Here is a 25,257-nt window from a genome sequence, read left to right on the forward strand (position 1 = left end):
TCTTTAATGTATGTGCGAAGTGTGGCATGGTGGGGTCCCCAGAATTACTACATTCCCCCCACACTGCCTCCAAAAAAAAAATTCCAAAAATAATACAAAAAAAAATAAATCTAAACAAAGAAATCTAATAAAAGAACTGATAAATATGACCACATATACATTGAAATAATTTTTGTATTAAAAACATAAAATGTACAAAAAAAGGGAATAAAAATTGTGACACCATCACAGAAAGAATCCCTAAAGGAATATAAAAAAAATTGTTTAAAAGAACAGAGAGTCCTCAGTGGTTGATACCTTTTAATGGCTAACTGAAAAGATGGTAATAATTGCAAGCTTTCGAGACTACTCAGGTCTCTTCATCAGGCATGGTATAACACAAAATCTGAAGAGTCACATATTTATACACAACAGGACTTAGAATAGTGCAGTAAAAAAAAAAAAAAAAAAAAAAAAGAACAAGTTATATGAAACAGAACTATCTCTATGGCAGGGGGCAAACTGTTGTGGGGCCATAAATACTGCTGCAGTTCAGTGTGAAAGTTTTATTGTCCTTTGATAAGGGTCTGGTCCAGGGCTGGGACACGCTCGGATGGTCAGAGGAGCACATCTTTTAACTGATGTAAAAAGACATGAATCCATGAGACACATTCATTCCTTCTCTGAATGTGTCAAAGGTCATCATAAGTTTGTACTCCCATAGTCTCCTATCTCTCTGGGACTTGAAGTTTCCTTTCAATACCAGCAATTTCATGTCCATGATGCTGTGGTCTGGGTTACAAAAATGTTTGGCCACAGGTAGATCCATCCTTTTTTCTCTAATTGTGTGGCGGTGAGAATTCATCCTTGTCCTGAGCTGTTGTCCGGTCTCCCCTACATACAGACCCCCAGTTGGACATTTGGTACATATAATTAAGTACACCACATTGGTTGTGGTGCAGCTGAAGGTACCTGGGATCTTGTAGTCCTGATGTGATCTGGGAATCTTTATCTTGTCCGTTGTCAATATTAATGGACAGGTCTTGCATTTTTTCTGGTTGCAGGGAAATGTTCCTGTTGGTGTTGGAGAGGACAGGGAGCTTCTGACAATGATGCTTCTTAGATTTGGGGGCTGTCTAAAACACAGAAGTGGGGGGTCTGGAAAAATAGATTTTAACCGGGCATCTTTTTGCAGTAATGGTTGTAGTTTCCGTGCAGCTCCTCTAAACACCTCCAGATGTGGATTGTAGGTGACTACAAGAGGGACCCGGTTGTTCTCTTCTTTTTTATCTCTACTGGCTAACACGGTACAAAGATATATTTTACTTGTATCTAAAGGAATATATTAAATCAACAGATGACAGTAGAAACTAAGGGTACAATAAATACATAAGATATCAATACATAATGCTAGAACAAATGTTAGGGGGAAATGATTAATGTAACACCATAAAGATTCACAATAGATATACTAGACATACAGTACAGACAAAAAGTTTGGACACACCTTCTCATTCAAAGAGTTTTCTTTATTTTCATGACTCTGAAAATTGTAGATTCACATTGAAGACATCAAAACTATGAATTAACACATGTGGAATAAAATACTAAACAAATAATTGTGAAACAACTGAAAATATGTCTTATATTCTAGGTTCTTCAAAGTAGCCACCTTTTGCTTTGATTACTGCTTTGCACGCTCTTGGCATTCTCTTGATGAGCTTCAAGATGTGGTCACTGGAAATGGTTTTCACTTCACAGGTGTGCCCTGTCAGGTGTAATAAGTGGGATTTCTTGCCTTATAAATGGGGTTGGGACCATCAGTTGTGTTGTGCAGGAGTCTGGTGGATACACAGCTAATAGTCCTACTGAATAGACTATTAGAATTTGTATTATGGCAAGAAAAAAGCAGCTACGTAAAGAAAAACGAGTGGCCATCATTACTTTAAGAAATGAAGGTCAGTCAGTCCGAAAAATTGGGAAAACTTTGAAAATGTCCCCAAGTGCAGTGGCAAAAACCATCAAACGCTACAAAGAAACTGGCTCACATGAGGACCGCCCCAGGAAAGGAAGACAAAGAGTCACCTCTGCTGCGTAGGATAGGTTTATCCAAGTGACCAGCCTCAGAAATCGCAGGTTAACAGCAGCTCAGATTAGAGACCAGGTCAATGCCACACAGAGTTCTAGCAGCAGACACATCTTTAGAACAACTGTTAAGAGGAGACTTTTGTGCAGCAGGCCTTCATGGTAAAATAGCTGCTAGGAAACCACTGCTAAGGACAGGCAACAAGCAGAAGAGACTTGTTTGGGCTAAAGAACACAAGGAATGGACATTAGACCAGTGGAAATTTGTGCTTTGGTCTGAGGAGTCCAAATTTGAGATCTTTGGATCCAACCACCGTGTCTTTGTGCGACGCAGAAAAGGTGAACGGATGGACTCTACATGGCTGGTTCCCACCGTGAAGCATGGAGGAGAAGGTGTGATGGTGTGGGGGTGCTTTGCTGCTGACACTGTTGGTGGGGAGTTATTCAAAATTGAAGGCATACTGAACCAGCATGGCTACCACAGCTTCTTGCAGCGGCGTGCTATTCCATCCGGTTTGCGTTTAGTGGGACCATCATTTATTTTTCAACAGGACAATGACCCCAAACACACCTCCAGGCTGTGTAAGGGCTATTTGACTAAGAAGGAGAGTGATGGGGTGCTACGCCAGATGACCTGGCCTCCACAGTCACCAGACCTGAACCCAATCGAGATGGTTTGGGGTGAGCTGGACCGCAGAGTGAAGGCAAAAGGGCCAACAAGTGCTAAGCATGTCTGGGAACTCCTTCAAGACTGTTGGAAAACCATTTCCAGTGACTACCTCTTGAAGCTCATCAAGAGAATACCAAGCGTGTGCAAAGTAGTAATCAAAGCAAAAGGTGGCTACTTTGAAGAACCTAGAATATAAGACATATTTTCAGTTGTTTCACACTTTTTTGTTAAGTATTTCATTCCACACGTGTTAATTCATAGTTTTGATGCCTTCAATGTGAATCTACAATTTACAGAGTTATGAAAATAAAATAAAGAAAACTCTTTGAATGAGAAGGTGTGTCCAAACTTTGTTAGTATAAGAAGCTTATGTGTGAAGTAATAAGATGTCGGTGGGAAGAGACAGACAGACCGGGGAGGGAAAGAGACAGACCGGGGAGGGAAAGAGACAGACCGGGGAGGGAAAGAGACAGACCGGGGAGGGAAAGAGACAGACCGGGGAGGGAAAGAGACAGACCGGGGAGGGAAAGAGACAGACCGGGGAGGGAAAGAGACAGACCGGGGAGGGAAAGAGACAGACCGGGGAGGGAAAGAGACAGACCGGGGAGGGAAAGAGACAGACCGGGGAGGGAAAGAGACAGACCGGGGAGGGAAAGAGACAGACCGGGGAGGGAAAAAGAGACAGAGAGAGACAGACACAGAGATAGAGACAGATAGACTGATACAAAGACAGACAGATAGAAACAGACAGACAGACTGGGAGAGAGACAGAGAGACAGTTACTATCCCAGGTACTATAGCTAGTAACATACATACATGCAGTTAGGTCCAGAAATATTTGGACAGTGACACAAGTTTTGTTATTTTAGCTGTTTACAAAAACATGTTCAGAAATACAATTATATATATAATATGGGCTGAAAGTGCACACTCCCAGCTGCAATATGAGAGTTTTCACATCCAAATCGGAGAAAGGGTTTAGGAATCATAGCTCTGTAATGCATAGCCTCTCTTTTTCAAGGGACCAAAAGTAATTGGACAAGGGACTCTAAGGGCTGCAATTAACTCTGAAGGCGTCTCCCTCGTTAACCTGTAATCAATGAAGTAGTTAAAAGGTCTGGGGTTGATTACAGGTGTGTGGTTTTGCATTTGGAAGCTGTTGCTGTGACCAGACAACATGCGGTCTAAGGAACTCTCAATTGAGGTGAAGCAGAACATCCTGAGGCTGAAAAAAAGAAAAAATCCACCAGAGAGATAGCAGACATGCTTGGAGTAGCAAAATCAACAGTCGGGTACATTCTGAGAAAAAAGGAATTGACTGGTGAGCTTGGGAACTCAAAAAGGCCTGGGCGTCCACGGATGACAACAGTGGTGGATGATCGCCGCATACTTTCTTTGGTGAAGAAGAACCCGTTCACAACATCAACTGAAGTCCAGAACACTCTCAGTGAAGTAGGTGTATCTGTCTCAAGTCAACAGTAAAGAGAAGACTCCATGAAAGTAAATACAAAGGGTTCACATCTAGATGCAAACCATTCATCAATTCCACAAATAGACAGGCCAGAGTTAAATTTGCTGAAAAACACCTCATGAAGCCAGCTCAGTTCTAGAAAAGTATTCTATGGACAGATGAGACAAAGATCAACCTGTACCAGAATGATGGGAAGAAAAAAGTTTGGAGAAGAAAGGGAACGGCACATGATCCAAGGCACACCACATCCTCTGTAAAACATGGTGGAGGCAACGTGATGGCATGGGCATGCATGGCTTTCAATGGCACTGGGTCACTTGTGTTTATTGATGACATAACAGCAGACAAGAGTAGCCGGATGAATTCTGAAGTGTACCGGGATATACTTTCAGCCCAGATTCAGCCAAATGCCGCAAAGTTGATCGGACGGCGTTTCATAGTACAGATGGACAATGACCCCAAGCATACAGCCAAAGCTACCCAGGAGTTCATGAGTGCAAAAAAGTGGAACATTCTGCAATGGCCAAGTCAATCACCAGATCTTAACCCAATTGAGCATGCATTTCACTTGCTCAAATCCAGACTTAAGACGGAAAGACCCACAAACAAACAAGACCTGAAGGCTGCGGCTGTAAAGGCCTAGCAAAGCATTAAGAAGGAGGAAACCCAGCGTTTGGTGATGTCCATGGGTTCCAGACTTAAGGCAGTGATTGCCTCCAAAGGATTTGCAACAAAATATTGAAAATAAAAATATTTTGTTTGGGTTTAGTTTATTTGTCCAATTACTTTTGACCTCCTAAAATGTGGAGTGTTTGTAAAGAAATGTGTACAATTCCTACAATTTCTATCAGATATTTTTGTTCAAACCTTCAAATTAAACGTTACAATCTGCACTTGAATTCTGTTGTAGAGATTTCATTTCAAATCCAATGTGGTGGCATGCAAAGCCCAACTCGCGAAAATTGCGTCACTGTCCAAATATTTCTGGACCTAACTGTATATATATATATATATATATATATATATATATATATATATATATATATATATAGATATATATATATATATATTATATATATACAGGGCTGTATTTTGCCTTCATGCTGCCCTAGGCACTTTAAGTGGTCGCGCCCCTTAGTGACAACGTAAAACTGAGTTTTCGCACACGACATCTGTTTAAGGCAGATCTACTCTGTAGCACACTTTAAAAAGTATCAATAAGAAACGAACCCCCCCCCCAATGGGAATCACCACAGGCACATCAAAACATAGCATGAGTATAAAATATTCCCACCACACCGTCCCCACTTATATACTGTGACTGTGACACTGCCCCTAATAAACACCACACTGCCCTCCCTTATAAACTACTGTATATGCACCACACCTTCCTCGATTATGAAATATGATCTGTACATTGTGAGGAGGGAGCAGCATGATGTGAGGACAATGTCCCATGCATGCTGCCCCCTCCTCACAATGTCCCATGCATGCTGCCCCCTCCTCACAATGTCCCATGCATGCTGCCCCCTCCTCACAATGTCCCATGCATGCTGCTCCCTCGTCACAATGTCCCATGCATGCTGCTCCCTCCTCACAATGTCCCATGCTTGCTGCCCCCTCCTCACAATGTCCCATGCATGCTGCCCCCTCCTCACAATGTCCCATGAATGCTGCCCCCTCCTCACAATGTCCCATGAATGCTGCCCCCTCCTCACAATGTCCCATGCATGCTGCCCCCTCCTCACAATGTCCCTTGCATGCTGCCCCCTCCTCACAATGTCCCTTGCATGCTGCCCCCTCCTCACAATGTCCCATGCATGCTGCCCCCTCCTCACAATGTCCCATGCATGCTGCCCCCTCCTCACAATGTCCCATGCATGCTGCCCCCTCCTCACAATGTCCCATGCATGCTGCTCTCTCCTCACAATGTCCCATGCATGCTGCCCCCTCTTCACAATGTCCCATGCATGCTGCTCCCTCCTCACAATGTCCCATGCATGCTGCCCCTCCTCACAATGTCCCATGCATGCTGCTCCCTCCTCACAATGTCCCATGCATGCTGCTCCCTCCTCACAATGTCCCATGAATGCTGCTCCCTCCTCACAATGTCCCATGCATGCTGCTCCCTCCTCACAATGTCCCATGCATGCTGCCCCTCCTCACAATGTCCCATGCATGCTGCTCCCTCCTCACAATGTCCCATGAATGCTGCTCCCTCCTCACAATGTCTCATGCATGCTGCCCCTCCTCACAATGTCCCATGCATGCTGCCCCTCCTCAAAAAGTCCCATGCATGCTGCTCCCTCCTCACAATGTCCCATGCATGCTGCTCCCTCCTCACAATGTCCCATGAATGCTGCTCCCTCCTCACAATGTCTCATGCATGCTGCCCCTTCCTCACAATGTCTCATGTATGCTGCTCCCGCCTCACAATGTCCCATGCATGCTGCTCCTTCCTCACAATGTCCCATGCATGCTGCTCCCTCCTCACAATGTCTCATGCATGCTGCCCCCTCCTCAGTGTCCCATGCATGCTGCCCCCTTCTCACAATGTCCCATGCATGCTGCCCCCTCCTCACAATGTCTCATGCATGCTGCCCCCTCCTCAGTGTCCCATGCATGCTGCCCCCTTCTCACAATGTCCCATGCATGCTGTCCCTCTCCATGAGCTCCTAATGCTGCCTTCCTCTTTTCCATAATGAGACCTTCATGTTGCCCCACTCATGCTAAGACCACCACACTAACGCTTATGCTGAGACCCCCCCCCCCACACACACTACCCCACTCTTGATATTGACTCCCCTACATTGCTCCACTCCATACTGATCCCACACATGCTGCCCCTTCTTCACAATGAGCTCCCAATGCTGCCCCCTCTTATTCTGAGTCCTTACACCCCCCCCCACCCAATCGATTTTGTCATTGCACTATCCCTCATCCCTTGTCCTCTGTCTCTAGCATTAGCCCCTCTCTCCCACTCCCCCAGCATCAGCCTCTCTCCCCCAGCATCAGCCTCTATCTTCCCTCAGCATCAGCCTCTCTTCCCCAGTCTCAGCCTTTGCCTCCCCCCAGCCTCAGCCTGCCCCAGTCTCTGCCTTAGCCTCCCTCCAGCCTCCCTCCAGTCTCAGCCTCAGCCTCCCTCAAGTCTCAGCCTCAGCCTCCCTCCAGTCTCAGCCTCAGCCTCCCTCCAGTCTCAGCCTCAGCCTCCCTCCAGCCTCCCCCCAGTCTCTGTCTCTGCCTCCCTCCAGCCTCCCCCCAGTCTCTGCCTCCCTCCAGCCTCCCCCCAGTCTCAGCCTCAGCCTCCCTCCAGTCTCAGCCTCAGCCTCCCTCCAGCCTCCCCCCAGTCTCAGCCTCAGTCTCCCTCCAGCCTCCCCCCAGTCTCAGCCTCCCTCCAGTCTCAGCCTCTGCCTCCCTCCAGCCTCCCCCCAGTCTCTGCCTCTGCCTCCCTCCAGCCTCCCCCCAGTCTCTGCCTCCCTCCAGCCTCCCCCCCAGTCTCTGCCTCTGCCTCCCCCCAGTCTCTGCCTCTGCCTCCCTCCAGCCTCCCCCCAGTCTCTGCCTCTGCCTCCCTCCAGCCTCCCCCCAGTCTCTGCCTCCCTCCAGCCTCCCCCCAGTCTCTGCCTCTGCCTCCCTCCAGCCTCCCCACAGTCTCTGCCTCTGCCTCCCTCCAGCCTCCCCACAGTCTCTGCCTCTGCCTCCCTCCAGCCTCCCCCCAGTCTCTGCCTCCCTCCAGCCTCCCCCCAGTCTCTGCCTCTGCCTCCCTCCTGCCTCCCCACAGTCTCTGCCTCCCTCCAGTCTCCCCCCAGTCTCAGCCTCTGCCTCCCTCCAGCCTCCCCCCAGTCTCTGCCTCTGCCTCCCTCCAGCCTCCCCCCAGTCTCAGCCTCTGCCTCTCTCCAGCCTCCCCCCAGTCTCAGCCTCTGCCTCCCTCCAGCCTCCCCCCAGTCTCAGCCTCTGCCTCCCTCCAGCCTCCCCCCAGTCTCAGCCTCTGTCTCCCTCCAGCCTCCCCCCAGTCTCAGCCTCTGTCTCCCTCCAGCCTCCCCCCAGTCTCAGCCTCTGCCTCCCTCCAGCCTCCCCCCAGTCTCAGCCTCTGCCTCCCTCCAGTATCTGCCTTTCCCGCCTCCCCCCCCCCCCGCATGCGCAGATCTCCGGTCTGCATTAGAGACACTCCCACGCTCCTTATGAATCCACTTACCTGCTCCAGTGCCCGCCGCCATCTTCCTGGCTCACGTGAGTATCCTCTTCTGACACCGGCTTCCATCACGGCGTCCTCCGCGGCGTCCTGCTGTGAGCTCTGCATGTGATGTCCACACAGCAGTGGACGCAGCACAGAGGAAGGAGCTGATTGGCGCGCGCCTGTGACCCCGGAAGTGCAGGCGCCGGCAGTTCCGGGGTCAATCAGCTCCCTGTGCTCGGCGGCCACAAAAAAAAAAAATGTAAAAAAAAAAAAAAAAAAAAAAACTTTTTTTTTTTTTTTTTTGCTGCCAGAAGGTGCCGCCCCTCACAATCTGCCGCCCTAGGCACCGGACCACGGGTGCCTAATGGTAAATACGGCCCTGTATATATATATATACATATATACACACACACACACACACACATACATACATACATGCACACATACATACATGCACATACACTAAAGCTGCTGTTGTATTTGACAACTAACGTAAATAAAACAAAAAGTATGCGGCATAAGCTATACAATTGCACCATAACCCATACGATAAACATAAAAAATAAAAATAAAACAAAAAAACCACACAAACAAAAAAAAAAAAAGACTAAAAAAGACGTATAGAAAAACAATACAAACAAGAACAACAGACGGTATCCCTGAAACCATCATCTTGCAGCCCATGAAATGTATTTTTTGCATGTGCGGCCCATTTATCCAACTGAGTTTGAGACCCCTGTTTTAAGTGATTGACCCAAATGAAGCCTCGTTGGCTGCAATGGGGCCTGCCAAGTTTCCATTGTGGTGCCCATCAGTTTGGAAAAACAAAAGAAAGGAGCAGCACGCTCCTATTGGATGAACTAGCACACATATGAATGCTACGCAAGCTGCAATATCCTGTGTGAACACGTACTTGCCCCGCAGACACAGTGACGACATCATCAGGTCTCCATAAGCCTCTGTGAATTTACGAAGGGCAACCAGGCCACTCTGCGGATGGCTGAACTGCTGCCTGGACTCCGCAGCTGTGAACAGTCTCTCTGCAACTTGCTCAGGAAACCCAAGCAGCGAGTCTACGTGCTGAATGTTATCCGCAATGAGATCCAGTGCTAAGGTGAAGAGGGACTTGGCCGTGTATCGCAGGCTCCCTTGCTCAGTATATGTAAAAATAAATGGCTTCTCTTTGGGTTTACAATTGTCCCCTTGATTCACACACAGTCGCACCGAGAAACCTTTAGAGAAAAGTCTGGCGGGAGAGGTCTTCATCCGGGTACAATCAGATCCTGCCAAGAACAGCTGACCCTTCTCCCGTACGTAGACAGACCCAATATCTTCATTTTCTTGAAAGTCTGAAAACTGCAACATCTGAATATAAAAAGAAGAAAAGGTATAATCGACATTCATGGATACCCCAAAACACTCAGCTTTCCCCATTTGCAGGCAATATCAATCTAGAAATATGGGAAAATCCCACAAAGGGAATCCATCAGCAGATTTTTACTATTTAATCCTAGAGCAGCATAATGTTGGGGGTAGAGACCCTTATTCCAGCATATGTGTCACTTAATGAGCAGCTTGGTGCAGTTTTGATAGAATCCGAGTTTTCTCTGCTGTAGATGTAGCAGGGCTCAGAATGCTGAGCCTTGTATAACCCCGCCCACATCACTGAATAGCAGCAGTTTTACCTGTACACTGTCAGCAAGCTGCCAATCAGTGGTGGGGGAGGGTTAGACAGATTAGCTAGATTAGCTTGCATGCAACACCTAGTCTGGCAATGATAATCTCCTGCTGATAAAACACTGAAACTACAGCAAACTGCTGAGCAAGTGATGTGGCGCCCCTGAATACATCAGGGTGCCACAGGGAACTGCATCTTTACCCAGGGTGCAGGGCCCACCCCCCCCCCATTGGTCCAGGTGTCCAAGAAACCAATGTCACTCCCATCTGCACCACAAAACCCAATCACTTTACATCAGACACTGTCAGACACACCAGTGGGTTGGTCTAGCATGAAAATGGGCCAGTCACTTGGGGGGACTGAACAGACTGAAAGAGGGAGACAGGTGAGGCTCCAAAGAGAGAGGAGCTGGGAGAGTGAGCTCCTGGGGACACTGGTTGGGTCGCAAATGGTGATTCGGGTACAGGGGAGTCAGCGACCGGTAGCAGGGACATTGGACAAGGGTGTGACAGACATAGTCTTGGAGGACTATCACCACCAAAAGGCCCCAACAGAACTGACCAGTACCGAGCACGATGGGGTACATGACCCTAGGTCAGGAGCAGATTCAACGTCCTTATAATTAACCTGAAAGGGAGAGGATCTTCAAGGACTTCTCTAGATGCTCAGAGGTTGAGGGCATCAGCACAACAAGGGGGACAGGGATGTTTCCAGACACAGTAACCCACTAAAGTCCCAAGAGCACAGCTACACTACACATAGTGAGCAAGGCCCCCAACAGCTTCAAACCACGGGGACCACCAAAGGACAATAAATTGTGCATGGAGGCAGGCTCCGAATCACTAAGTGACACCGAAGGGACCGGGTACTTGGACGGGCTCCCGGCAGCTGTACACAGAGACTTTGGTTTACCTACAGTGTGTGTGTCTCCTTTTTAAACCTCATCCAGAACCACGACTACCTGCAGGGAGTACCCTGGTCCCTGCACCCTGTCCTCCCAAATCTACCAACACCCTGAGCCCGGGGCCTTCCCTACCTGCGGAGGGACTGAAAACTTGCTGCTTCATACCATCTGCCTCGGTACTCCTTCCAGCAGCGGCGGCACTCCCATTACCGCAACCCGCAGGTGGCGTCATGAACTTCTCCCCTGTAAATATCCTCCTTTTATGGATCAAAGTGTCCGCCAAGCCAGGTCAGGACCCCTCAGGTCCGACTACCACCAGGGTGGTACAAGTGACACATCCCTGGAATATGGGTCTCTGCTCTTAGATTATGCTGCTCTCAGATTAAATAGTCAAATATCTGCTGACAGATCCCATTTAAAGATAAGGTAATGTTCCACACTCAAGTCAGGGAGGTCACTGCTGCAGGACAGAGATGGGATTCTACCCTTGATGTGTTGGAAGCAGGAAAACTGGTCAAATCTCCAGATGTCAGATCTGGTGGGGTGTTATCTATATACAGCCGTTAGGAGCTGGCCCCCCCCCTACTATCGCCAGAACAGTGCACTTTTGTCCCGCAACACGCTCAACCACGACTCCATTCATCGTTTATGGGACTTACGGAAACAGACGAGTGATGTACCGTACTTTCTCCAGGAGTCCCATACACAAATGTGGCAAAGGTGGAGCATGCGCATCACTCCATTCAAGACGGGTCTGATCACAGGATTATTGGGGGTTCCAGTGCTCGGACCCCACTGATCAGTATAGAAATGTGATTAATATAGCGGTAAAGTACAGGAAATGCGCTCCATCAGCACCAAACTGGTTTAGCGCCATTTCAGCCCTCTATGCAACAGGCTTGTGCCTGGGACACTGCATTCATCATGTCAGGAAACCATTAAATAGGTTAGATACACATTGTAACAATTTACCACAGGAGAGCTGCAGGGTGCATTACTTTTTGCAAAGTTCTCAAAAGCAATAAAGTTACATGAAAACCCATTTCCCACCATTGAATATGACAGTTTAAGCCTCGCAAGGGCTGTGCTCCCCCCACCCCAAGCTGTGCCCCCCTCCCCAAACACCGCAGGGTATTCACCTCTGTACCCGGGACACAGCCGTCCGGAACCTTTCTCACCCGGAATATTTCTTCTAGGTGCAAAAGGGTACCGGTTACAGGTGCACTTCCGGGTTATATGATCATTTCCGGAAAACCATTTTGGTTTCTTAGTAACGGCATAGCAACAAGACGAGAACCGGAGTTCCCTTTCTATCTGGTGGCATGACCCGGGCGGGCAACCTGTGCCTGAGCTCGGCGGGAGCGCACGTGTCTCTGGCCACCTCCAGTGATGAGAGACACTCGGCCGAGAGCATTATAGACGGGTGAGCTAAGCGGAGACACAGCTTATAACGGACCTGTTATGTATAGGGGCGGAGCTGTTATACTTAGCAACCAATCAGATTCCAGTTGACATTTTACCAGTTCAGTTTCGTAAGTGAAAGCATTGCTCTGATTGGTTGCTGTGGTAATTCATTTTTAGTTTCTTCTGATGCAGATTCATCTCACACGGAGCACTAGGCACTGACCTGTTGTTTATTTATTTTCAGGGGATTTTGCCCTTTCTGATGTAGAAGCCTAAGAATTAGAATTCAATTCACATCTCAAAATCTTAGTGTTATATATTTGTTTCTATAAATTCTCTTAAAACTGCACAAGGGGTCATCCTAGAGCAGGGGTCAGGAACCTTTTTGGCTAAGAGAGCCGTAAACGCCACATATTTTGAAATATAATTCCGCGAGAGCCGTACAATATGTTTAAAGGGCCATTGACAGATCAATCGCTCCAATGTTCACTTAGTACAGCAAGGAATGCTCCTCCCTGCTGTATAAAGCCACAACTGGACTGAAACAATGGTAATTAGCAGTAAAAAAATCAAATAAATAACTTACATTGTGAACTTGCGATGCATGACATCAGTCCAGCAGTCTGGCTTCTTCTTTTTCCTGCGCATGACTGGAAGCTGGCATTCTTCCCACCTGATGTTGAGAGAATGCCAGCTTTGAGGCATTCGCAGAAGAAAGAAGCTGGAATATTGGACATGTCACACAACGCATTGTCAGTTATGTCAATTATCTATTTTATTATTTTACAGCGAATTATTGTTTAGGTCCAGCGGTGGCTTAGTGCAGCAGAGAGGAACACTCCTTTGTGTACTAAGTGACCGCTGGAGTAATTGTATCTGTCAGTGGCCCAGACACCCTGCTTCCCATACAGCCTGCACCCCCCATATCACACACACACACTGCTCCCCATACAGCCTGCACCCCCCATATCCCACACACACACACTGCTTCCCATACAGCCTGCACCCCCCAGATCTCACACACTACACCCCCATATGTCGCATACCCTGCTTCCCATACAGCCTGCACCCCCCATATCACACACACACACTGCTCCCCATACAGCCTGCACCCCCCATATCCCACACACACACACTTCTTCCCATACAGCCTGCACCCCCCAGATCTCACACACTACACCCCCATATGTCACATACCCTGCTTCCCATACAGCCTGCACCCCCCCCATATCACACACGCACACTGCTCCCCATACAGCCTGCACCCCCCATATCACACACACACACACACACTGCTCCCCATACAGCCTGCACCCCCCATATCCCACACACTACACCCCCATATGTCGCATACCCTGCTTCCCATACAGCCTGCACCCCCCCATATCACACACACACACTGCTCCCCATACAGCCTGCACCCCCCATATCACACACACACACACACTGCTCCCCATACAGCCTGCACCCCCCATATCCCACACACACACACACTGCTCCCCATACAGCCTGCACCCCCCATATCCCACACACTACACCCCCATATGTCGCATACCCTGCTTCCCATACAGCCTGCACCCCCCCATATCACACACACACACTGCTCCCCATACAGCCTGCACCCCCCATATCACACACACACACACACACTGCTTCCCATACAGCCTGCACCCCCCATATCCTACACACACACACACACACACTGCTTCCCATACAGCCTGCACCCCCCATATCACACACACACACTGCTCCCCATACGGCCTGCACCCCCCATATCCCACACACACACACACTGCTTCCCATACAGCCTGCACCCCCCAGATCTCACACACTACACCCCCATATGTCACATACCCTGCTTCCCATACAGCCTGCACCCCCTATATCACACACAATACACCCCCATATCTCACACACCCTGCTCACATATCTCACCCTGCCTGTACCCCAACTTACCCCTCTCAAACACTCTGCACCCCTTCACATGCTTCTGTCACAGTCTGCAGCCCTCATATGCCCCTCACCCTGCAGCCCCCCTCACCCTCATGTCCCCTCTTTTCTTATTACCAGTCATGTGTCCAAATCTCCTTCAGGATTCAGTTCTCTTGCTTTCTGCCCGGCCTCCTGTGTCTCCTCCCACACAGTCACATGGGCGTGACATCATCGCAGGTCCTGCAGGATGGAGATTCCGTCTGCTGTGCAGGTCAGGACTAGCACTCCTGCAGCTCAGACATGGCTGGTGGCCTCTCCAGGTCAGGGGCCCCTCTACTAACACTGGGCTCCCCTGACTCACAGTTCGGCCACTACACAGCAGCACTACACATAGACGCAGAGCGGCTGCCGGGCCCCTATGTGTACTAGTGCCGCTGTGTAGTGGCCGGCCTGTGAGTCAGGGGAGCCCAGTGTCAGTAGAGGGGCGGCTCACTTCTCGTTCCCCCGCTGATCCGGTCTCCTCGGCGCATCGTCCATTGCTGTCGCTCGCTGACCTCTCAGCAGGCGCGCAGTGATGACGTCACCGCGCTCGCTGCAGAGCTGTCAGAAGAACGCCGACAGTCACAGCGGGGAGAATGATAAGAGAGAGAGCGCGCCGCTCACTCTCTCATCATTGCTCTCAATTGTATCGGCACCTGCGATGCCGATGCAATTGAAAGCTCGATCCTCGGCGGGGGGCGGTGACAGCGCGGCCACCGGGCCCCCCTGAGTAGCGGTGCGCCACTCCTGCCACCGCGAGTGGGCCCCCCCGGCAGCTCAGGGACCCGGCATTTGACCGGGTTTGCCGGGTGCTGGCGCCGGCCCTGATCCTTCCCATAGACAGGTAGGAGCCCTGTCTGCGAGCCAGATACGGCCATCAAAAGAGCCATATCTGGCTCGCGAGCCATAGGTTCCCGACCCCTGTCCTAGAGCCTGGACATCCCAGAAACAACCCCAAACTGACCTGCGTCTACATATCTTGCCAATTTGGGGTTGTTTTGGGGATGTCTGGGCACTAGGATCAATGTCCTGATATGGAGAAGTTAAAATGTTGGGAGCATGAATTTGGGATTGTTTTCTTGCCATATAAATGTGTACTTAAAGGGGTTATTACACAAATGTAAATATAAATAGATCTGTCTTAGGAGCAATCTACATCATCAATTTAACTATAGCGATACAAAAGAAAGTCACTCTCCAGTTTAATTTTGCCCCCTTAAGCCCTCTCCTCACTCTTGGGTCGGGCAGCAGCCTGTACTATGTTCCCAGGAAGAAACAGAATCTCCAGGGAGTGTGCGGTGGTCGGCTTCTGCTAACACCCCCATTCTTCCTCTCCTGATCTACTGAGAAAATAGTCCCTCACACATAAACTCAGCAGCCCCCCTAATAAATAACTAACGTCTATCTATCTCGTCCTTATTTGTAACATCACCTCACATGCTCCATTTCTTATCTCACTACTACATGGCTTCGGCCTGCTCACTGTGAGATCATAGCATGAGAGAGGACAAAGCAAAGAAGCTACTGAGCATGTGCGTCCACCGCCTAAGGTGGACCGAGAATACAGCCATAGGAGAAACAGCAGGGGGCGCTATTACAGATGAAAATGAAATGTATTTACAGAACTGGGCACAGTGCTCAGATCATTGCGTCTGCCCCTTAGTTTCACTGTTTCGTGGAGAATCCTACACCTGGACTCACATCAATACAAACTTCTATCATCTTATCCTATAGCCCCTTATATCTGGCTTACATGTACAGAGGATTTATCCTATAGCCCCTTATATCTGGCTTACATGTACAGAGGATTTATCCTATAGCCCCTTATATCTGGCTTACATGTACACAGGATTTATCCTATAGCCCCTTATATCTGGCTTACATGTACACAGGATTTATCCTATAGCCCCTTATATCTGGCTTACATGTACAGAGGATTTATCCTGTAGCCCCTTATATCTGGCTTACATGTACAGAGGATTTATCCTGTAGCCCCTTATATCTGGCTTACATGTACACAGGATTTATCCTGTAGCCCCTTATATCTGGCTTACATGTACACAGGATTTATCCTATAGCCCCTTATATCTGGCTTACATGTACAGAGGATTTATCCTATAGCCCCTTATATCTGGCTTACATGTACAGAGGATTTATCCTATAGCCCCTTATATCTGGCTTACATGTACAGAGGATTTATCCTATAGCCCCTTATATCTGGCTTACATGTACAGAGGATTTATCCTATAGCCCCTTATATCTGGCTTACCTGTACACAGGATTTATCCTATAGCCCCTTATATCTGGCTTACATGTACAGAGGATTTATCCTATATAGCCCCTTATATCTGGCTTACATTTACAGAGGATTTATCCTATAGCCCCTTATATCTGGCTTACATGTACAGAGGATTTATCCTATAGCCCCTTATATCTGGCTTACCTGTACACAGGATTTATCCTATATAGCCCCGTATGTCTGGGTTACATGTATGGAGGATTTGCACATTGTGTTTTCAGACATTCCCACCATAAGTGCTACTTTAGATGTATTCCGTTGCTATAAAACTTACAGAATTTCCTCACATCTTTCTAGAAATCCAGAGACTTTTTGGACGACGACTGGAATGTTTCCACAAGAATTCATTATCAGTATGAATGGCTTACAGAAAATCGGAAAAATCACCCTTGAGAGTTCATTAAGTAAGTTCTCTACAGCTTAGTCCCCATAGGAGGTTGATCACTAGGCAAGTACAATCAATGCCCTCCATCAGTGACAGAGAGTGCTTTACACTGCAGCTGCTCTCATTGGGCATTGTATAGAAACATGACATATTTCAACACTTATACTAACTTCCGGTGTTGGTGCTGTTCAAGTGGTGTCGGCACTTGCTCTCCTGACGCTCACAATGACATTATTATATTGCATTTGCGCTCCTGAAGCTCACATGACATTACTATATTACACAAATCCTTTGCACAATTAGCTCCGGCTTTACTCTCTGCGTCTTCAGATGAATTAAGCATCAAGAGGTGTGCAGAGCTGCGGCTGCCGCTCTCTGCATCTTAATGCTTGAATCGTCTGCAGAAAGAGAGAATTAAGGTGATTGGGCGCAGGGCTCGTGTGATGTAATAATGTCACGTGAGCCCTGGGAGAGTGATTTGGGAAGCCACTGGAACAGCATCGGCACCGGAGGTAACTACATGCGTGGTTAATTTAACAGAGACAAATATGGTGATTGAGAAGGAGTTGTCTGAGTAATGAACAACCCCTTTAAATGATTAATTCCAGCTTCTTATATGTGTAAAATTGCAAAGTTCAGCTTTCCTTGTTTGCCACTCCATCTACTCCACAATTCTCTACTCCCTCTTTTTGGCGGTCCATGAAGATCAATGTTTCCATGAAGTGTTACTCATTAACCCACCACGCTCTCCTTTCAAGTATATTATATACATACTTGTGTTTTGTAATATTACTTTCCTTTGTATAATTATTCTCTACAGCTCATAACTGATGAAAATCCATATAAGACTGAAACATTATATAAGGTCTTGATTCCAGATTGTTGCATTCATGAATAAAATCCACACCATTTGCAATGCACCTTTATTGAGTGCCGAGTTTGACTATCAGCAAAATTGCAAATTGATTGTAAACACAAGTAACTTTACAATGTAATTGTTATTAAAACATAGTCATTTTTTTTTAATTTGATTATTTATGGCTTGTTGGTTAGGTTACTGGCCACTGCTGCAGACTATCAGTAGTGGACAAACATGCACAGTGTTTACAAGCTTGTTTATATAGAGCTTGTAAGAGCTGTGCTGTTTGCTCCCAGTCAGGCCAGGTTCGGTGAAACTGCACTCGTCCGATCCCTCAGAGGCAAAGCTGCCTGATAAATCGGCATCGGAGGGTGCACACTTCAGGCTGCCAGTGTGACAATTTTCTGTCTGAGAACCCTGCCCCACCCATAGCCATGTGTCTTATTTCACATATATAGCTTGGTCCTTTGCTTCCCATACAGAGCAAGCTTTTTAACTGTGAGGTTACACATAGGTTAGGGACCCCAAAAATAGAGATTACCTTGGCGTTGGTTTTGGGGCTCCTTTGCATTGATCAATACAATGGCTAAACATCTCTTATATTCCTATTATTCATAGCAGTTATGCACATTCCATTTTCATGTTTTTCACTTTTTTCAATTCGTCCATTGTATTTTTCTGTCTAGTATTCCCATAGCAGTTCTGCTTTTCATTATTCCCCTATACATTGTGACTGGTGTGCAACTCTTTATCCTATTGTTTAGTTGTATATTTTTGAGTCTTGCACCCTGTTCACACCGTACGTCTTCCAGATGTACATTCTTTAATTGGCAGTGTGACAATGGCATAGTCCGAGCTAGGAGTCAAGCAGGAGCACATTACTCTCGCTAGCAAGCAGGAAGCCAGGAGGCTTGGGAGCACTGTGCTCCTGCCAGAAGACATTAGACAATCCCTTTAGGATTGTGAGAACACCATTTTTAAAGGGGTTGTCTTATACACATCACAAGATATGGAATAGATCTAATTGTTAGTGATCTGACAGCTGGGAGCCTTCTCGAGAACCAGGGGTCCCCGTGTCCAGGTGTGACTGGTGCCCTATTCTCTTCTATCAGTGATGCACACTTGTGAACAGCCAAAGTAATGAACTTTTGTTAGTTGTCTCCAAGTAACACATGGATATTTGTAATACTGGAGCCGGTCTCTGATGTCGCCTGTTGTTTGTGCAGCATGAATCGCCTGATAGGTTTCCTTTAATGTAATGTGCAGTTTTCTCATTATGGTTCTTCTCTAGTACGAAGCTTAAAAATCTACACAAGTTCATCCAAAGAAGCAACAAACTTTGAGCCATGCATGGAAAGAGGTAAGTGCAGGCATGTTTATTTTGTGAAAGGCAATCTGTCAGCAGGTTTTTGCTACCTCATCTGAGAGCAGCATGATGTAGGCAAAAAGATCCTCAATCCAACGATGTATCACTTAGGGGCACTTTGCACACTACGACATCGCAAGCCGATGCTAGTGATGCCGAGCGCGATAGTCCCCGCCCCCGTCGCACATACGATATTGTGTTATAGCTGCCGTAGCGAACATTATCGCTACGGCAGCTTCACATGCACATACCTGTCCTGCGACGTCGCTCTGGCCGGCAAACCGCTTCCTTACTAAGGGGGCGGGTCGTGCGGCGTCACAGCGACGTCACACGGCAGGTGGCCAATAGAAGCGGAGGGGCGGAGCTGAGCGGGACGTAAACATCCCGCCCACCTCCTTCCTTCCGCATAGCCGGCGTGAGCCACAGGACGCAGGTAGGAGATGTTCCTCCCTCCTGCGGCTTCACACACAGCGATATATGCTGCCGCAGGAACGAGGAACAACATCGTAACATCGGTCCTTCCGAAATTATGGAAATGACCGACACTGCACCGGTCATACGATTTCGACGCTTTTGCGCTCGTTAATCGTATCAAAAACAATTTACACACTCCAATATCGACAGCGACGCCGGATGTGCGTCACTTTTGATTTGACCCCACCGACATCGCAGCTGCGATGTCGTAGTGTGCAAAGTATCCCTTAGATTACTGGCCTGCACGTGACATTATAGTCCAGCAATGATAATGGTCCTCTTGGTTAAACAAATATAGCAAATAAACAACAGATCGGACCTTGACAAGACTGACATCCATGAATTCTATGTTTTAACCCTTGCAGCATGCAGTCTTCAGGTTATATAGAAAAAACCTGCTGACCGATTCCCTTTAAAAGGGTTGTCTTCTATGGAAGGATTACTAAAAAAATAAGTCTGCACTACTGGGGCCACTAATACCAGCTGGTAGCTTATGATATATTGCCTTGCAGCAACAGCACAGGGAAAATAAGGAATTCCATACTGTCCATACGTGTGAGTGCAGCCCATACCCTGTACGACCTGGCTGAGTCCTCCACAGAGAGACGTGTGATAAATTCTTGCTGATGTATTAGACATATTTCCTTTTACCACCTCTTGACTGGATTACTAAATGTGACATTTGGCAGACTCCTGATTACAATCATCATGTCATGGGGCTTTTCTTCTTTGTAGAACTTGAACACGTGGAAGGACAGTTCCAAACAGAGGAGATCACTGTAAGTATGGCGCTATGTCCCAGCACACACACTAGTCATTTAACCCCTTAACGACCGCGGGCTGTAAAATTACGTCCTAAATGACATAATCTTACTGCCCGCGGTCCTCCGGCGGCAGCATGCCGCGATCGGCACACATCTCAGCTGATTTTCACAGCTGAGATGTGTGCCTGCTAGGCACGAGCAGAATCGTTATCTGCTCGTGCCGATTAACCCCTTATATGGCGCTGTCAATACATGACAGCGCCATTATAAGCGCGATTGCGGTAAGCATTTACTTACCGCCCGAAACCGGAAGTCACGTGACGCGATCACGTGACTCCCGATAGTTGTCATGGTAGCACAGGGTCATGTGATGACTCCTGTACTACACATGACTTGGTTTCACTTTCGCTGTGCCCGGGGCACAGCAAAAGAGAAAGACAGCGTATCTGCTGTTTACAGCCTTCCAGCTGTGATCAGCAGATACTGCAGAGCGATCGGAATGCTGATCGCAATAGCCCCCTAGGGGGACTAGTAAAATAAAAAAAAAAAGTTAAAAAATAAGTTTTAAAAAATTAAAAAAAAAACAAAAAAACCTAAAAGTTCAAATCACCCCCCATTCGCCCCATTGAAAATTAAAGGGTTAAAAAAATAAAAAATATACACACATTTGGTATCGCCGCGTTCAGAAACGCCCGATCTATCAAAATATAAAATCAATTAATCTGATCAGTAAACGGCGTAGCGGCAAAAAAATTCCAAACGCCAAAACGACGGTTTTTTGTCGCCACAACTTTTGCGCAAAATGCAATAAGAGGCGATCAAAACGTAGCATCTGCGCAAAAATGGTACCGTTAAAAACGTCAGCTCGAGACGCAAAAAATAAGCCGTCATTGAGCCTAAGATCCCGAAAAATGAGAACGCTACGGGTCACGGAATATGGCGTAAAACGTGCGCCACTTTTTTCGGACAAACTACCGATTTTTTTTTTTAACCCCTTATATAAAAGTAAACCTATACATGTTTGGTGTCTACGAACTCGCACTGACCTGAGGCATCACACCCACACATCAGTTTTACCATATAGTGAACACAGTGAATAAAATATCTCAAAAACCATAGTGCTATCGCACTTTTTTTGCAATTTTTCAGCATTTGGAATTTTTTTGCCATTTTCTAGTACACAATATGGTAAAACTGATGGTTTCATTTAAAAGTACAGCTCGTTCCGCAAAAAATGAGCCCTCACATGACCATATTGACTGAAAAATGAAAAAAGTTACGTCTCTCAGAAAAAGAATGGCGAAAAAAAAAAACGGAAAGCGAAAAATCGGCCGGTCGTGAAGGGGTTAAAGGGAACTTGTCACCGGGTTTTTGCCTTATGAGCTGCGGCCACCACCAGTGAGCTCTTATATACAGCATTCTGGAATACTGTATATAAGAGCCCAGGCCGCTCTGTATAAGATAAAAAAGACCTTTATTATACCCTTCTAGGGGGCGGTCTGGTCCAATGGGTGTCGCTGCTCTCGGTGCAGCGCTTCCTCTATCTTGTGCAATCCAGCACTGTGTGCATAGCATGTCTTGTGTCATTCACACAGAGGCTTCTATTGTGCTCCTGTGCATGCGCACTTTGATCTTACCGGCTAAGGGCAGAGCGAAGTACTGTAATGTGCAGGTGCAAGGAAAGGTCAAAGACCGCCTGTGCACTACAGTGCTTTGATGTGTCCTCAGCCAGGCAGATTAAAGTGCGCCTGTGCAGGAGTGCAATGGAGGCCTCTGTGAATGAGGCTGGATGCGTCATTCACACAGGGCTGGGCAGGAGGAGAGCAATCACACAAAATGGAGTAGGCACCAGACAGAAAGCAGTGACACCCATCGGACAGGACCACCCCCTAGGTAATTATAAAAAAGGTCTTTTTTTACATTCTACAGATCGGTCTGGGCTCTTATATACAGTATTCTGGAACGCTGTATATAAGGGCTCACTGGTGGTGGCCGCAGCTTATAGGGAAAAAACCTGGTGACAGGTTCCCTTTAAAGCCGACTCGTCTGTTGTAGAACACAAGCTTTTCTCCTGAAATAACAATTCTCTCCTTAGAGCTGTGTATTGTCTAGTTCCTCTGTTACTCCTACTGGAAATATGTGAACACATTGACAACTCTCCATTACCATTTGCCTTGTTAATTGGAGGTGTCCCAATACAGTCTGACATTGTTTATATACATTTCCAGGAACAGTAATAGAGGAACAATGCAATGCAGCAATGGAGGCTCAATAGCAGCTGTTTCCCTCAGTATATGTGGGACAATTGCCTGGTTATCATAACTGATGGCTGCATATACTTTGCTGTAATGGAAGTAAACATTGCATGTACCGGCCTCCTGGTGAACTTTAGGATGGGCATATCTTTATACACAGCAAGCAGCGCTTCAGTATAAAGCATGGAAGGTTCAGAGCGGCTGCCAGAGCCAGTAACTGAGGAGAGAGGTGAATTTTTGCTTTATGGAGTGAATGAGCATAACGTGGCCCTAATATAGAGAGACATGAAACAATCAACAACAACAAAAAAAAACATCTGTGGCAAGAAAAAGTTGCTGGGAGACATTGCAGTAAAATATCTCCTGGGTTCTCCATGATAGTATCCATTAATTAAATTGCTATGAAGACATACAGTATAAGCTGCATTTTGATTATCTGCTCCATAGGATATGGCCAAAATATCAGCAAAGTGTCAGTTAGACCTTTTTAGTAACTGAGACGCAGTGCGAACAGTTAATGTGCTGATACTTTGTCATATACATTTACAGATGTATATAGCCACCATTTTTTTTTTTGGTAGGAACACCACAGTCGTAGGTATCCAGCACGGGCTCAATGACTGGTTATCCATAGAACTTTAGTGTGGTCAATATGGGACATATAAATCTTGTAGCTGGGACACATTTTGAATGGCCCCCCGACACCCTTTTTTCAGACAGGTTGTTCCACCAATGCAATTTATCACCTTTCCACAGGATAAGGGCACGCTCACACGACCATATTATTCTGATGAGTGCAATGCAAGAAAATCTCACATTGCACTTGGACCAATGTTATTCAATGAGGGAGAGCAGAGGTCAGCTTTTTTCTCCTCCATATTCTGGATAAGTGAAAAGTCGCAGCATGCTTCGATTGTCAGCGAGAGATGTGTCACTCGCACCCATACAAGTCTGTGGGTGCGAGTGAAGCATCAGACCGTACTCAGATGTCATCCGAGTGCAGTGCGATAAATGGGGATATTAATCCCTCCCTCTCCTCCGCAGCTGTGATCTGATCTCAGGATCGCGGCACAGTTGCATGACACTCGGCTTACAACGGCAGCAGAACCAGAGCCAAGGATCATTAGCATAATGCATGCCATACCATTGTGTGAATCCAACCTAAAGGTGGTCCACACGCCGGATCATCAGTCTATTTTAAATAGGTCAGGATTGGTGAGGGTCCCACCGCTGAGACCAGTAGCGATCAGCATGCTATCCGGTGATAACTTGCATTTACGGTACAGACCCTTTTACACCACGAGGCTCATGAAATTGCCCTATTTATAAGAACGTTTCAAGCTCTTCCATGTAAATTTGGATTAGAGTGTGTAATAGGTATATAGGCCGTACATGAATATGCATGAAAGAAAAAATTGAAAATCCTACAGATGGTCGAAAAAATGTAAAATTGTTACATTCTTTTTCCACAGCTTCCTGGGGTTCAGGCAGTTCATTTGCGTTTTGTAATCCTCTCCGGATACGATCATTTTGTCTCCGTGCGCAGTGTATCAGCCGAGAGCGCAATATGAATGACGATCAGCGGAAAGGATCAATCCCGGTTCACCGCGCAACACAAGCCAAGCCTGCAACATTTTGCGATTTTAAGGGAAGATAGAAATTGTACAGAATAGCTCTTTTTGTAACCTGACGAATAAATTAATTATTTTGTACAATAAATAAATAAATGGTACACAGTTTGAAGTTATAATTGGAGCTTAAGAAAAAACGTACAAACATGCAATGTGTTATTAAAAAAAAACTCCAGACACCTAAAAGACCCCAAAATACCCTACTTTATATGTGGACAAAAAGTTCATATAAAGAATAAAGATTAACCTCTCCACGACCAGACACTTTTAGGTATTTATTTTTTCTTCCAAGAAGAAGCTGTAACATATTTTTTTAATTTTCAGTCAAACTTAGCCATGTAAGAAAGAGCTTGTGTGGTTTTTTTTTTTTTTGCTTTTTTTTTGGTCAGACGAGGTGTAGCTTTGTATTGCAACATTCACTTTACCATATAATATACTGAAAAATAGGGAAACAAATTCCAAGTGCTATGAAATGGTGAAAAAAAATGCAACACTATAATTTTTTGGGTGTCCAGAAAGCTCTGATTTTTGTAACCATATATTATCTCTCTCTCTGTATATGTATATATATATATATATATATATATATAATTTGTGATTCAAAAAAAGAATAAATCAGAACTTTCTAGAAATAAATTTAAAAAGATTTTACAGCGGTGAATAAAAAAAACTATGTTGGCTATTCTACTTTTTTTTTTCTTTACAACATTTATTATATGGGTTAATTTAAAGTTATTCTTCTAACAGATTGTACTTTTATGAACTAAATTGGTTTATTTTCATTTTTTACGTAGGTAGAGGGGTGACAAGGTTCCAAGTGTGTGTGTGTGTGTATGTATATATATATACATACACACACACACACTTGTGCATGTATGTGTCATATAT

General features: G+C 46.4%; 2 protein-coding genes across 2 annotated transcripts in view; one reads left to right on the forward strand and one right to left on the reverse strand.

The window, feature by feature from the left end:
• The window catches only part of LRRC42 (leucine rich repeat containing 42), a 31,540-nt gene extending 19,410 nt beyond the window's left edge, over positions 1 to 12,130 (reverse strand). Inside the window, exons 1-2 of the mRNA XM_075321073.1 lie at positions 12,101 to 12,130; positions 9,293 to 9,744 (exon numbers count right to left, since the gene is read on the reverse strand). Of these exons, the coding sequence (XP_075177188.1) occupies positions 9,293 to 9,744 (452 nt within the window). The 5' untranslated portion in view covers positions 12,101 to 12,130. The remainder of the gene's footprint in view (positions 1 to 9,292; positions 9,745 to 12,100) is intronic.
• Positions 12,131 to 12,207: 77 nt separating this feature from the next.
• IFT25 (intraflagellar transport 25) lies at positions 12,208 to 25,049 on the forward strand. Its single transcript, XM_075321074.1, has 5 exons — positions 12,208 to 12,384; positions 16,933 to 17,039; positions 19,171 to 19,239; positions 20,455 to 20,498; positions 24,211 to 25,049. The coding sequence occupies exons 1-5, from the start codon at positions 12,284 to 12,286 to the stop codon at positions 24,307 to 24,309; spliced, it is 420 nt and encodes a 139-aa protein (XP_075177189.1). The 5' UTR covers positions 12,208 to 12,283; the 3' UTR covers positions 24,310 to 25,049.
• The last annotated feature ends 208 nt before the right edge of the window (positions 25,050 to 25,257 follow it).

This window comes from Anomaloglossus baeobatrachus, chromosome 8 (genome assembly GCF_048569485.1).
Source record: "Anomaloglossus baeobatrachus isolate aAnoBae1 chromosome 8, aAnoBae1.hap1, whole genome shotgun sequence".
Lineage (NCBI taxonomy): Eukaryota > Metazoa > Chordata > Amphibia > Anura > Aromobatidae > Anomaloglossus > Anomaloglossus baeobatrachus.